Source organism: Corvus kubaryi, unplaced genomic scaffold, assembly GCF_017639235.1.
Source record: "Corvus kubaryi isolate FWS band 111438036 unplaced genomic scaffold, C.kubaryi_AGA036_p1.0 37391, whole genome shotgun sequence".
NCBI lineage: Eukaryota > Metazoa > Chordata > Aves > Passeriformes > Corvidae > Corvus > Corvus kubaryi.
This window is the reverse complement of record NW_024581130.1, coordinates 9120842-9134029: the sequence shown is the minus strand read 5'-3', so window position 1 is coordinate 9134029 and position 13188 is coordinate 9120842. Positions and strand designations below refer to the sequence as shown.

At 40.8% G+C, this 13188-nt stretch overlaps 1 protein-coding gene across 5 annotated transcripts in view; it reads left to right on the top strand.

Annotated features, from left to right (window-relative positions):
• Positions 1 to 12709, top strand: part of EPHA3 (EPH receptor A3) — a 186284-nt gene extending 173575 nt beyond the window's left edge. For all 5 annotated transcript variants that reach the window (XM_042037906.1, XM_042037903.1, XM_042037902.1 and 2 more), the window contains exons 16-17: positions 7265 to 7420; positions 8794 to 12709. In XM_042037906.1, the coding sequence (XP_041893840.1) occupies positions 7265 to 7420; positions 8794 to 8899 (262 nt within the window). In that variant the 3' untranslated portion in view covers positions 8900 to 12709. The remainder of the gene's footprint in view (positions 1 to 7264; positions 7421 to 8793) is intronic.
• Positions 12710 to 13188: the final 479 nt, after the last annotated feature.

Here is a 13188-nt window from a genome sequence, read left to right as displayed (position 1 = left end):
AGTACAAGCCATGTGGTTTTCTAAAGCTCAACCTCATGATATTTTTATTTGATTTATGTCTTGCTGTTCTTTCCTGTTTTCTGAACATGATGTTCATTTTTCTAATGGAGTCCTTAGGTTGTTTGGATATCTTTAGGGTGGAAGTGAGTTCATCGTTCTTCCAGTTTTGATCAAGTTCATTATTTTTCCTCTCTAGCTTATTTTTTTTTAGTCCACTGTGTATTACTTCACATTTGTGAGCATTTCATACAGATACAAAGCAGATGGAAACTTCTCAACTTGGGTTGGGGAGACAGAATCACTTCACCCACCTGTGAGTAAGTTGGTGAGGCTGAAATGGCTCTTTAGCTGTTGTTTCATTTGTGAGGGGAAAACATGTAACCCAAGTCATGCAACTGGAAACACTTTGTGTGCACTACAAATCTGAAATGCACTTGTGAAAATGATTTTTATCCATTTCACTTTTTTCACTTATTTATATTTATGATTTTTTTTATTCTTACTTATATTCCTGATTCTGAATTTTTATATATATATATATATATTTACAATGTATATTACCTTTTTATGTATATGAATCTTACTTTTACATGGCCATTTCAAAAAATATATTTAAAACATGGAGTGTAATTTAATATATCTAAAGCATTTCTGTGTCCCAAAGCTGTCATAATATAGTGTGATCTTGAGGTATCAGGGTTGTGACACGGGATTCAGGCAGCTCAAACGTTGTGGCAGCTTTCCCATATTTGCTGTGATGTAGGGGGAACTGAAGCCCTTTAGTCTTCATGAACCTATGAAACAAGGAGTAGCTGAGTTAGTGCACAGACCTCTGCCAAAAAAAAAAAAGGCACTTGAAAAAAAATTGAAATTTGTTTCTAATTCCAACATATGACTTTCAGAAATTCTGGATTTCTGCCAGGCCTCTGACTGACTGCAAAACTGATGCGGAGTCTGCACAAAAAAATCCCAGCCTGCTTCTGTGTTTGCTTTTGGTAGAGTGAAAGTGTCAGGTATTGCTGCTGTTGTTTCTTTACACTGCAAGCACATGTTTAGGAGACGAGGAAATAATTGTGCTGCAAGGATGGGGAGAAGAACACCTGAGAATTCAGGATATTTCAGAAAAATCGTATCTGAAATTCTTTTCATATAGCCCAGAAAACTTAAGGAGTGAGGGTCAGGTATTCTTCCTGATGAAAAACCGTGTATGAATAATTAATTCCTCATACATTCTTTTACGTATTAGCAAGTTGTTTACAATCCTAGCTTGACTTTCTTAAATTGGATGTGTTGTTTGAAATACTGGTTGAGGTAATTTCCTTGAGCAGTCTTTGGAAGAGCTGTTATTTGTGAGTAATTGATTTTAAGGGCTCACTGCTAAACACGTGCTTTGTTGTCTCTCATTGTGCTGCTCTCACTGGTGTCATCCTGAGACATCCAGGGGCAGTGTTTACAATTTGAAGTTTGCTCCTCACAAAGTTTATTTCCACTTAAAACCTGATAATTTGGTGGAAACACTCTACCTTCTAGCTTGGTAGGATTTTTATGAAAATCAAGCTCAAAAGGAGCAGTGAACAGGGCAAAGAAAAAATTCAGACTTGCTCCTTTTTGCAGCCTAATTCCAGCTCTGTTTTTACAAAAATATTTGCAATGAAATTACTGTTTAGATTGGCTGAACATTTTGTTGAGAAGTTCTCTTTTTTTGCCATTCAGGTCAGAAGGCCTCAGATGCTTGACATATATTGCTGACCTGCTGTAATATTGTTTGTTTCCTTCTCCTTGTTAGGAACTTCCAGGGTGGAAGAGAGAAGGAGATTTCAGTTTTCCTTGGATGTTGTCAGGGTCTTAACAAAGGGGTTTGAGTTTGGCCAAATGCTGTGTAGAGCAAGATTCTGTGTGGATTTTAAGCTTCGTTTAAAATCCAGCAACAACATAATCTGTGTCCTAAACCCAGACTGTTCGCCCTAAAAGAATTCAAGTAATGTAAACCTAAAACTCCAGCTCTCCCTCTCTCTGAAGCCTGCTAAACATAAAATAGTGACTTTATGGAGGGGGGGGGGAAGAAACTGAACTACAAATCACAAAATGGAATACAGTAAATTCTACTTCTTGGTGTCTGAACATAGTTTGGACTGTGCAGGAGTTAAACTGAGGAGATTTTTAGAGACTTCATTCAGCTAGAGACAGAAAAGCCCTGTTTTCACCCGATTTCCCCAGCAGTCATTATTACTGAGCCTGGGGCAGGCACGGCTCACCCATTGTCCCTTCGAAGTGAGTAGATGGAAGTGAGCTGGGTTCCCTGTTAACAGTGACAGTAAAACATCTATTGGCACTTTTGCACCTCTAATTTGGTGAAACTCGGGCAGGAATTTGCAGCAGGCCAATTTGGGTACTGCGTAATTTAAAGAGAAATGCAGCTGGACCAGCGGGTGGCCTGGTGGGGAAGGGAGGCTTTGCTGTTCAGTGACTCCCGAGGTGTTTTCCTTCTGCTGCTCTCAGCTCGTGGAGCCCTCGTTAGTGGGGGTGGCAATTCCACACTGGGAGTGCTGGAGAGAGGAGCTGCACGGAGCCATGGCCGCGCTTCTTGTGGCAAAATTCACGGTGCTGCCTGAGCTTTTTATGTGTTTCTCATGTATTTGTAGCTGTGTAGATGGCTGTAGCTCCAGTACTTTTCCTGCCCTTTCCCCCTACATTTTGGAACAATAAGCTGACCTTCTAAACACATCCCTGAAATATTGTTTAGATTAATAAATAATATTTATTCCAAGCAGGGGACCTACAGTAAGAAGTGGGTCAGAGAACCCCTTGGACCAACTCCAAGGGGCTGACCTGGGGGTGGGTTACTGGGGCAGCTGAATCTCCTATTGGATGTGCCTGTTAGATATCCTAATTAATTAACCTTATAAAATTGCAGAAATTTGATTTCAGGGTGTGCCCATCAGCACTGGGACACCTGGAAGCTTCCAGATAAAGGTCTGCTTTTTACTTTACTATTCTAACACTGCTGCAAGGGTTGGTTCTCTTTTGATTATAGGCAACAACAGTGCAGCCAAAAGTGAGACGTAAAGGGAAACTCTCCACAGCAAATGCTAGATTTTAAGCATTTTAAGAGTTTTATATAGCATTTTTCTCTCCCTCTTCTGAGGAGCCTACAGACTGTCCTAACAATAATAACTGGTTGGCATTGAGGGTCTGTCAGGCAGCTACACATCCCAGGAAATGTGCCTGTATTTCCTTAAAAGCACAGCTTAAGCAGGGTTATGAAAGGAAAAAAAAAAATTCAGCAGCATGCTGGTATTTTTTGTCTTTAGTGGTTTGGTGTTGGGAAAAAGTAAATGTAGAAGCATGTACACACCCAGGCATATGATTTATTATCCCACCAAGAAGCTGAGAAGATAAAGTATATTGAAAATCATGTTCTGAGAGGCAGCTAAAGGAGTAGGGAAGACTGAAGGACTGACTTTTGTTGAAATTTTATTTGCTTATTATCCTAGAGGAAGCTGTGGTAAGTTCGGGACTTTTTAGCAACAATGGAGCTAGGAAACAAGAAATATTGACATTTAGAGAGGTGTACCATTTTTTCAGCCTCAACTGCACTGTTTTTCCCTTTGGTTATTTGTATGGCCCCTCTCCATTTCTCCAGCTCTCCTTTCACTCCAAGGAGCAGCCCAAGACCTGCTTATTTGGAGAGTATGAAAACATCACATGAAAGCCCTGGGGAAATGCAAATGTGCCCCCTTAAGAGGTGAATTGTACTTTAGGGACTAAATTACAGCCTGCTAAGAGCATGTTAAAAATGGGCATGAAGAGTTGGAACTCTGAAGATTTTTATCTTTAAGGTCCAGGGATAATCAAGTAAACAGAATAACTCTACTGCTCCTTGGCATGGCATTTATTTACTGGTTTCCTGTTATATACATTTGTGCATATGACTCTGATTGCTGTAGAAGATAAAACTGAAATTTGCTTTCCGTGCCACCTGATGGTTTTGAGTTATTTTGCTCTTGAAAGAGAATTCTTGTTAGACTTGAATTCTGTGCTTCAGCTTGCCATAATCATAAAGCCCATAGGATTTGTGTTCCAACCAGGCTCATAGGGAGCAATTTCACTTTACAAAATCAGCTTTTAATTACCTAAAATTTGCTACAGGAAATTACTTTATGGGGTTTTTTTTGGTTTTAAAAAATGCTTTCCTCTTTAAAAGAAATTGACTGTGGAAAGGAAAGTCCAGATTTTAAAAACTGAAGGTTGGTTGTGCTGTTTGGAGGAAGGGATGGAAAGAGAGAGGCTCCTACAGTACAAAGTCTGGCATTGTGTGTGCACAGCTCCTCTGTGTATTTGCAGAAGAAGTGGCAGGACATTTTCATATTCTTTGTCTCAATTCCTGGATTTTACAAGTAGGCGTATCTCCTTGTCTCCCCACACAGCAGCCAAACAGAGGTGAGATTTTCAATGCTGTAGTGGGCCAGGTTGTAATGATGTTTTCTGTGTTTTTTCTTGTTAGTAAAGCAAGTTTTTCCAAAACTGTGTTGTGACAAAAAGCTGTGCTAATGACAATGCACCATAGTTCTCCTCACTGCAGATGGCTCAAAGGTTAATTCCAACTGTTAAAGTAATGGACACATCCAGAGAAAGCTTCCAGCCACAGGATGTTTTGTAACTGGCATCTCACTGTTCAATTTGTGTCTCCAAACTGAGTCTTCCTGATTTTTTTTTTCGGGGCACCACATGTCAGTAAATACAACTTTGTAGATGGGGCCCACAGTCAGGGTGAACAGGATAGAAAATCTTGCCATGACTGTCAGAAGATGACATGAGAGGGTGTATCATAGTCAAGGCAACAAAGTAAAAAGAGTTAAAAAAACAAAAAAAAAAAAAAAAAAAGAAAAAGAAAGAGGAGGGGAGCGAAGAAAAGATGGAGAGAAATGTTCTATTTCACTTCCCCTGAGCAAACATGTAATTTCCATGATTTCTTTTTAATGACTCTCTTCTGAAACTGGTAGGTACTGATTTATGAAAAGCTGTAAAGGATCAGGTGGAACCCTGCAGGACGTCGTTTACAGCTGCACAGACTGCAGCCCGTCTAATTTGTCTGCTAAAGTGTGAGCTCATGGCGCACATCACCCAGACCATAAATTTCGTGCTCAGCCCTTCTGTCTAGGGGCTGGGTCAGGGGGAAAAAGCCTGCCAGGGTGTGCAGATGCTCTGCAAGCCCAGCTTTCCCCTGGTGCACATGAGGAGACATCACAGACTCTTTGCAGCGAGGCAAATTCCTGCTCATTGATAAACAGTCCAGATGTCCTCTCTGAGGAGGAAAGTAACTAATTTTTGTTTGGAATCCTGCACGAAGAAAAATGATACTTTACAGTGCTGGTTACTCTGAGGTCACTCACATTAAAATTAGGTCATATTTTTTGTCATAATGATACTTTGATCCAAGTAATAAACATAAAGGCTCTTTTGGGCCATTCTAATTCCTAATCCTAGAGACCTGTTCTGTTTCAACTTGTTTATACTTTTTTTTTCATTAGTGATTCTTCAGTCGGACCTTGTTTTATTAGACTTAAGTTAAAAAGGCATACTAGGCTGGGGAAAAAAAATAATCCATGCTTTATCACTAAGAACACTTCATAAATACTCTTAATTAATATCTTGGGATTCCAGACACTATACCCAGAAAACTATAAATAAAAACCATTGGCTCTTCATGGGACAAACAGTAGTCAGTGAAATTCAGGCCTTACAGCTACTGATTAAAATTATCTTGGGCCTGATTATCAAATTGAGGGAATTTAAAGCTGGGTATCATGTAGGTGTCTAAGCTGGTGTTTTGAAGACAGATCAGGTTTTTGGTGTCTTCTGTTGCTTTTCTTTCCATGGATGGCTGTTCCCAGCATGTGAGGTCCAGAGTTGTTGCCAGTGATCACAGCCCTGGCTGGGCTCTGGAGGGAAGGTAGCCAGGCAAAAGCTGCCCCATCAGGGACATCACAGCTCTGGGACCTGGGGAAAACTGTGTTTTGGAGTTAAGATTTTCAAGAATCCAAGTAGCTCTTTAATTATGCCCTGCATTCCCAGAAGGGGAAAAAAAATTGTATTAACTTCCTGAGCCTGAAAGAAATCAGCTGATTGATAACAATCGGGAAAACATCCGAAGTAAAAAGAGCTGTTTAATGTGTGGCCATACCAAAAATCATTGTTCTTTTCTTCAAAAAGATGTAACTGTAATGTTACTTCTGTAACTGATGAGGTATCTCCTGATTCCAGGGTAAGTCAGGTGCTGTTGTAGTGCTGCTGAACTTGATGGAATTTAAGACATGCTGGAATTGAGAAGGATTTGGATTTTCTGGGCTTTCTATGAGGTTAAAAGCACTGATATTTAGATACGTGGTTCTCTTGGTGCCTTTAAAATCTCCTCCTATTTATGTCTGTTCCTGTGCTCAGAGATGACTTGGGTATGAAGAGAGTGTTTTACAACCCAGATCAGTTCTCCAGTTCCAGTAGCTGTCACCTACCTGTTACACTGTGTAATCACTGCCTTTAAATTATGCTGTCAGTCCAGCCACCTCTCATTTTCAATGCTTTCAGTGACAAAAGTCACTTCAAATGGGTTCAGCAGCAGTAGTCAGACTCCTGTGCAGGTTATAGAGGTAAAAAGAATTATGGGGCAGAAAATAGGCTGTGAAGTTGCAGAGATAACTGCTTTGAACATTCTCTAGTTCAGTCTCAAGTGCAGCACAGCAAAGCACATGCTTGGCTTTAAGCCTGCAATAAAACAATAAAAATAAGGTACTTTACTTATTGTTGAGGCTTCTAACTTAGTAGCAGCACTTAGGGTTTTTCAGTGGGCCACAATATTCTGAATATTTGACATGACCAAATCCTACCAACACGCTCGACTTGGAGCCTGGAGTGTGCATCGTTTGTGTGATGTTTGGGACTGGGTGAATCCCATAAATATAATCTGATTTAGTCTTTGTAAATGCTTTGCACATTAAACTGGGAGGTGACAATATGCTTTGTGAATGCTGCAGTGATTTAAACATGGGCATGGGGAGCTGCTGCTTTTCAGCAGGATGATTACACAGCATTTGTCAGAGCCACCAGCATCAACCCCTGTGGTGGCTTCGGCAGCTGAGAACTCCCACAGACCAACAGCAAAGCCACATCCAGCCTGGGTGCTCCTGCCGCTGCTAAGTTTAGATACAAAGTAAATCTGTTTCTCCCTCTGTTCCCTAACTTGCATTGCGTTATTCTGTCGTTTCAGGCCGTCAAATCTCCTCCTGGACCAAAGCAGCATCGACATTTCAGCCTTCCGCACCACGGGTGATTGGCTCAATGGGTTCCGGACAGGGCAGTGCAAGGACATTTTCACGGGTGTGGAGTACAGCTCCTGTGACACAATAGCCAAGATTTCCACAGAGTAAGTTGGAATCTGCTGTGGATTTTCCTCACAGGTACAAGTTCAGGCATAAGCATGAAGGTAGCACTTTTATATGGTGTTTCCAGTTCTTAGCTAAAATTTTCTTACATTTAAAGAGACAAATGGGAGCTATTTGTTGTAGTTGAAATACTTATGAAGGAAATCTATGTCTGCTGACTGTGTTAAGGCCATGGTCCCACAGCTTTTTCTCACTAAGTACAAGGAAATTCCCTGTTTATTCCAATACGGTAGCACCGTGCATCCTCTGGTACACTAGCGTCACTTTCTTCCACTGAAGTTTCTCTGTTGATTCTTTGTATTCTGTATTTCATATGGGAGTTTCTCTACAGCTGGCACATTGCCAATCTTTCCCTTTTTTGCCCAGCCTATATGTCACCAAACCAGGTGAGGGTGCAGACTCTTTGTTGCTGTTTCCCTCCTCCATGCTAATAATTACTCAGGGGCTGAACTCCCTCCTGCTATGCTTGGAAGTGAGCAAATGGCAAGTTTATTACATTTTAAATGCAATCCATCTTTGTTCTAGTGACAAGTAAGAGTAGGATAAATGTTCTCTCTGCACCTGAAAAGGCACCAAGTGCAGATAAAATTTTAATGTCAAAGGAAATCTTAATTCCCAGTTGGGCTGGCTGGATACACTACGAGTTACGGAGAAGTATTCAGCAGCTGTGCTACCAACAATTAAACACATCAATGCCACTAATTAGTGTGTTATTGCATCTATTAAAAGGGTGCTAATGGCTTTTTGTAACAATTACCCTTTGGGGACAGTGTAGAAATCCTGTAGGAATGCCCAATTTCCTGTGAGCCCCTGGTTAATTAGCCCTTCACAGGTGTCAAACCACCTCTGTGTTGCACAAGGAACAATGGGACTGGAGATCCTGGACAAACGAGGTGAAAACCAGGGCAGACCCTGCAAGCTTGGCCATGGAGTCCTTCACCTCAATGCTGATAGCAGAGTTCAGAGGGCCATTCAGAGGGCAGTGATGTGTCAGCACTGCCCAGGAAAAGCCATCAGTTTGATAGGGGATAGAGATGTTAGAGAGGCTCAGCTGATCCACCAGTGATCCCCTTGCCCCAAAACCCCGGTGCTGTATCACTGAAGAACAGTTTCCATCCAGGTAAGCATACACAACGAGGCTAAATGAGCTTTCACTCTATTTTTTGCAGCCCCCTTTTGTTTTCAGACAGTGGCTGTCAGTATTTTTTGCACCAGGGCTTGTGTTTCAGCAATATCCCTGTACCTGGAGGCTCCTGCAGTGCAGCATTATGAGAGGGACAAGTTCTTTGCTGTTTGCTGAGGTCAGTGCCAGGAAACTCAGCGTCCTCACTCACACATCTTCTCTTTTTTCCAGTGACATGAAGAAAGTTGGCGTTACAGTGGTGGGCCCACAGAAGAAGATTGTCAGCAGTATCAAAGCTCTCGAAACTCATACAAAGAACAGCCCCGTTCCTGTGTAAGCTACCAAAATGATGTTGCTCAGGAGAGGAAAAAAAAAAGGAGAAAAGTTGCATCACAGGTCAGAAGTGATGGCTGATAAACGGCAGAATTTAAAGGATTTCTTTGCAACAGCTTTGGAAATGTAATGGCTGAGATTTCAAACCCACAAGACACTCAAATATTGAGTATAAATGCCTTAAAATAGGAGCAAACTTGTTTTCTATCTATTAATCCTAAAGGGTGGGTGCTCTTGACTGACTGTTAATGCAGATAGTAAATTTCAAAAGGAAAAAGAATATGTGAAAAAATCCTTCCAAGTAAAAACCAGTGTTACTAAAACCTAGAGCCATTTGAATATTAAGTGACTGAATAACAGAAAAAAACCCCCATGGACATAAAAGCTGTGTATTTGATCTATACAGCAAACAAGAAGAAAGAAAGACTTGCAGTATTTTTATACAGAAGAGATCTGTAACAGGTATTTTATTTCTTTAAAAGCAAGGAAAATGGAGGACTATACCTCACAACCTGTCTGGCCATATTTACTATAATGTCATTGTAACATGCTGTTTCAACTTCAGGAAGGAACACACAAATAAAGTTTGTAGTGACTTTGAGTTAGTTGACAAAAGATTTTCACCATTATGTTAGCTTCCCTGTGTTCATTTAAACAGAAACAAGTCTTAATTTTTAAAAGGCTTATTTATTTTCTTGGTTTGTTTTTTTGGTTTTTTTTTTTTTTTTTTTTTTTTTATTATTGTTTATATTTATGCTTAAATACCTTAACCTGGCTGTATTATTGCCAAGTGCCAAATGTTATCAAAACTTCTTTGGTTCAACCTGAGATGTTGTCTGAGGGTTAGTTACTAGGTTATTTTACACTCATAGCGTCCTGCATGAAGTACAGAAGGAAAGAAAGGTGGTCTTTTTTTCAGCACTGACACTATGAAAAGCATCTGGACTTGTTGAGATTTCTTCCACTTGCTGTGAGTGGTATTTTCAACCAGGCTGGGGTTTTGACAGTGGTGTGTACATTGATCTTTAGATCAGTATATGCCCCAAACTGCACTTCCCATTTCCTTCCCCAAGGCTGCTTTCCTGTCACAACAAGGACCCCTATTCTTGGGCGGTGTTCAGGTGAGAGATCTGCCAAGAAAATCTTAAAAAGGGCCAGGGTTCTTGCATCCTGCATTAACTGATGATACTTTTTGAGTTCCCTGGGAAGTGGCCCCTGTTTAAAAGGATGACTTAAGCTGTGAAGTGGGGCTTTGGTGTGGAAGTTTACACATGCCTGAGCTAGAAAGCCCCTGTACAGACACTGCCACCCTGCAGAGGACCTGAATTCTTGGCACAGCTTCTGTGGTTACCTGTTCCTTGAAAGAAAGCGGGAGGGAGCCCAAGTCTAGAGAGTGTTCACATCTCCCCGTGGAAAAAGGAGACTGGAAGTGGATTTTGAGGGCCCTCCACCATTTCCAGCATCTTCCAAAGAGCTTCCCAACTCCTAAGCTGTTGCTCTGGAGCACATCAATCCCAGTTCTGAGCAGACACAACTCTTTGCTCTGAAAAGGAGTGGTTTAAAACACAGTGTGGGCCACTTCTTGTGCTTCTTAACGCTCTAGATGTGATGCCAGGCACACAGACAGCAGGCCTTGGTCACCAGGGGAAACCATTCTGTTTCCCAGCTTGCCATTCTAGAATATAGACCTGATTCTGATGAATAAGAGTGAATCCCTAAAAGTCCAAGACTGTGTGAGAGGCAGATGAGTAAATGGCACGCTGTGTTTGCCCTGTGCATGCAAAACCAGGTAACCAGTTGTGCTGTCTTCTGTTGGCTTGGGTGTTGAAACTCCTTGGTATATAAGTAAGGAAAGAATCAGTTTCTAGGGTCTGTGGGGCTGAAATTGTTCTCCATGAGTCCAGGACTTATAAAATGTCCAAGCATGACATTTATCACACATTGCTAAAGAGAAGCAGTTAGAGGTTTTTTCATGAGTGCTGGCAGTGAACATGCTATAAAGGACTGGATTTGAAACACACTCACAGCATAATAATTAGTAATTCTTTCTGAAAGAATAGGGAATGGGTTTTAAAGTTGAAATTAAAAAAAAAAAGTGGAAGAAAGTTAAACTAAAGCATTTAAGATGTGAAGAACCTTCTCCGTATCTGCCCCAATCTCTCATGAAATGCAGCATGCTCTGTTGCTCAGTTCATCCAGAATCTTTGTTTTCTTCGAGCTGAGATTGCTCTGAATCAGACACTATTAGTGAATTTAAGCCACCAAAATCCAGTGGCAGACATTGACTGTGTGGGGACAGCTTTTTGTGACATTTCTCCTCAGCCTCATTCTGCTGCGGGAGAGTGGGGTGAGGGGCTGGGGTGGGGGGCTGACCTCTGGGAAGTTCTTAGAGTTTTAGACACTTGAAAACTTTGCACCAACCACCCTCAGTTTCCTCCTGTCATGTGTCCTGTCGTGTTCCTTGCCCACTGTTCAGGCATGCTCAGCATAGAAGATTCAATCTCACTGGGAAAAAAAAGCAGCTCAGTTTTGCTTTTCTTTGCTGTTAGGAGTAGAGAGTTTTTAAAACCCGTTTGGTTTTCTCTCCCTGTCAGAAGTTGATTTGTACTGTTAAGTGGCCTCTGTTGCAAGCATCCTGTACTCCCTGTCCCCCTGTACATATGTAAACATAGCAGTGTACAATTCTTCAGTGTGGAGTAGAGAAATAGAGGTCGTGTGGCCATCTGCCTGTACAGGTTATGGACATCAAGCAAAATGCAAACTGCTCATAAAATGCCATGCCATATTATTGGGTTTGTACCTTTCAATATAGTTTCCATTTTATTTATTTCTGTTAACATAACCTAGTTTTTGTGCTGTAACTTAGCATCCAATAAGCAATGTATAGATGTGATTTGATTGACAATATGTATTTACTTTAACTTGTATTTCGAAAGCATTACTTACTCATTTAGATTATATATTGTGCAATTGTAGATGGCCTCTTACTAATGTAAAATGATTTGTAGTGGAAACATTTATATTTTTATAATAAACATAATGAAAGTATTTTTTACATACTGAAATACTGAGGTGATTGCTTGGAGGACAAAGTAAATTTATTTGATTAGTGTGATAAAATTGTAATTAAATATGGATAAATTCTGAGTGTTAAAGCATGGGTCTGGAGTGAAAGCTAGATATTACCTATATTATCTATTAAAAGAAACAAGCAGTGCAGGTTTTAACTAAACAGACCAGCATTTGTGCAAAACTGACTTACATCAGTCAAAGACTTTACTTTCTCCATGGATACTGGAAAACATCATCTTCTACAGCCTGCCTATGGGATATCGAAAAAAGCTGTCATTTATTTTAGTTGTGTCAAGTACTTCCAAACTTTTGCTTTTTTTCCTCCCTCACCAGTGGACCTCTTTTCATCTTAATACTATGTTGAATCCAGTCAAAGATGTACTTTTCAACAAAATAAAATAGCCCACCGCGTACTGTAATTTCACCCCATGATCATTTCTTGCCTCTGAGTATCTGTATTAGATAATATTTTGCCCCTGTTTTGTTATGTCCCTGCCCCATTGTTTCTGTGTGCTTCACCCAAATACAGGGTCTTTGAAAATGCCAACATACACAACTCAGGAATCCTCTTCCTATCAAAATAGGAATGGTTTTGATGCTTGCCAGTTTCTTGAATTTCGCAGGTTCTTTCTGTACCATACCTGATCTTGCATGCTTTTGTATACTACTCTGCTTACTGGTGCAAAACAATGAATGATATACCTGTCCTGGAGTCTGTAAGTTGATAAACTTTATGAATGTGGATGTAGCATACTTTTTTTTTTGGCGGGGGGGCAGGGGGGAAGTGGCATTTTATCTTGATGTGTTCAACAGAAAGGGGAATCACAGAAAAGAGTCACCCAGAGCTGGACTTGTCCTTAAATGACAACAGCTGGACTGAAAGCTGCTTTTTCTTCCTGCTGTAGTGGGTAAATGGTGCCATTTTAGCTTCCAAGCAGGGGGGGTTTGATGCTGTGTATGAGCACCAGGGAGGCGGCTCTGACGGGGTCTAATCCATGCAGTGTGCAAAGCATTTGCTCTGTAGTAGGTTTCACTTCAGGAATTGCTTTACCCTGATTTGTGTCTGTCCCTTTGGCATTGCTGGTACATCATATTTGCTCTGGATCCTAGAGGGCACAATGGCTATTGGTGTTTTTATTGCTTTTACTGTAAAATGGTGCTTATTCAGCCAGTCCTGAAAGGGCAGCAGGATGCATTCAGTTAAGAGCAGCAGGACAAGGA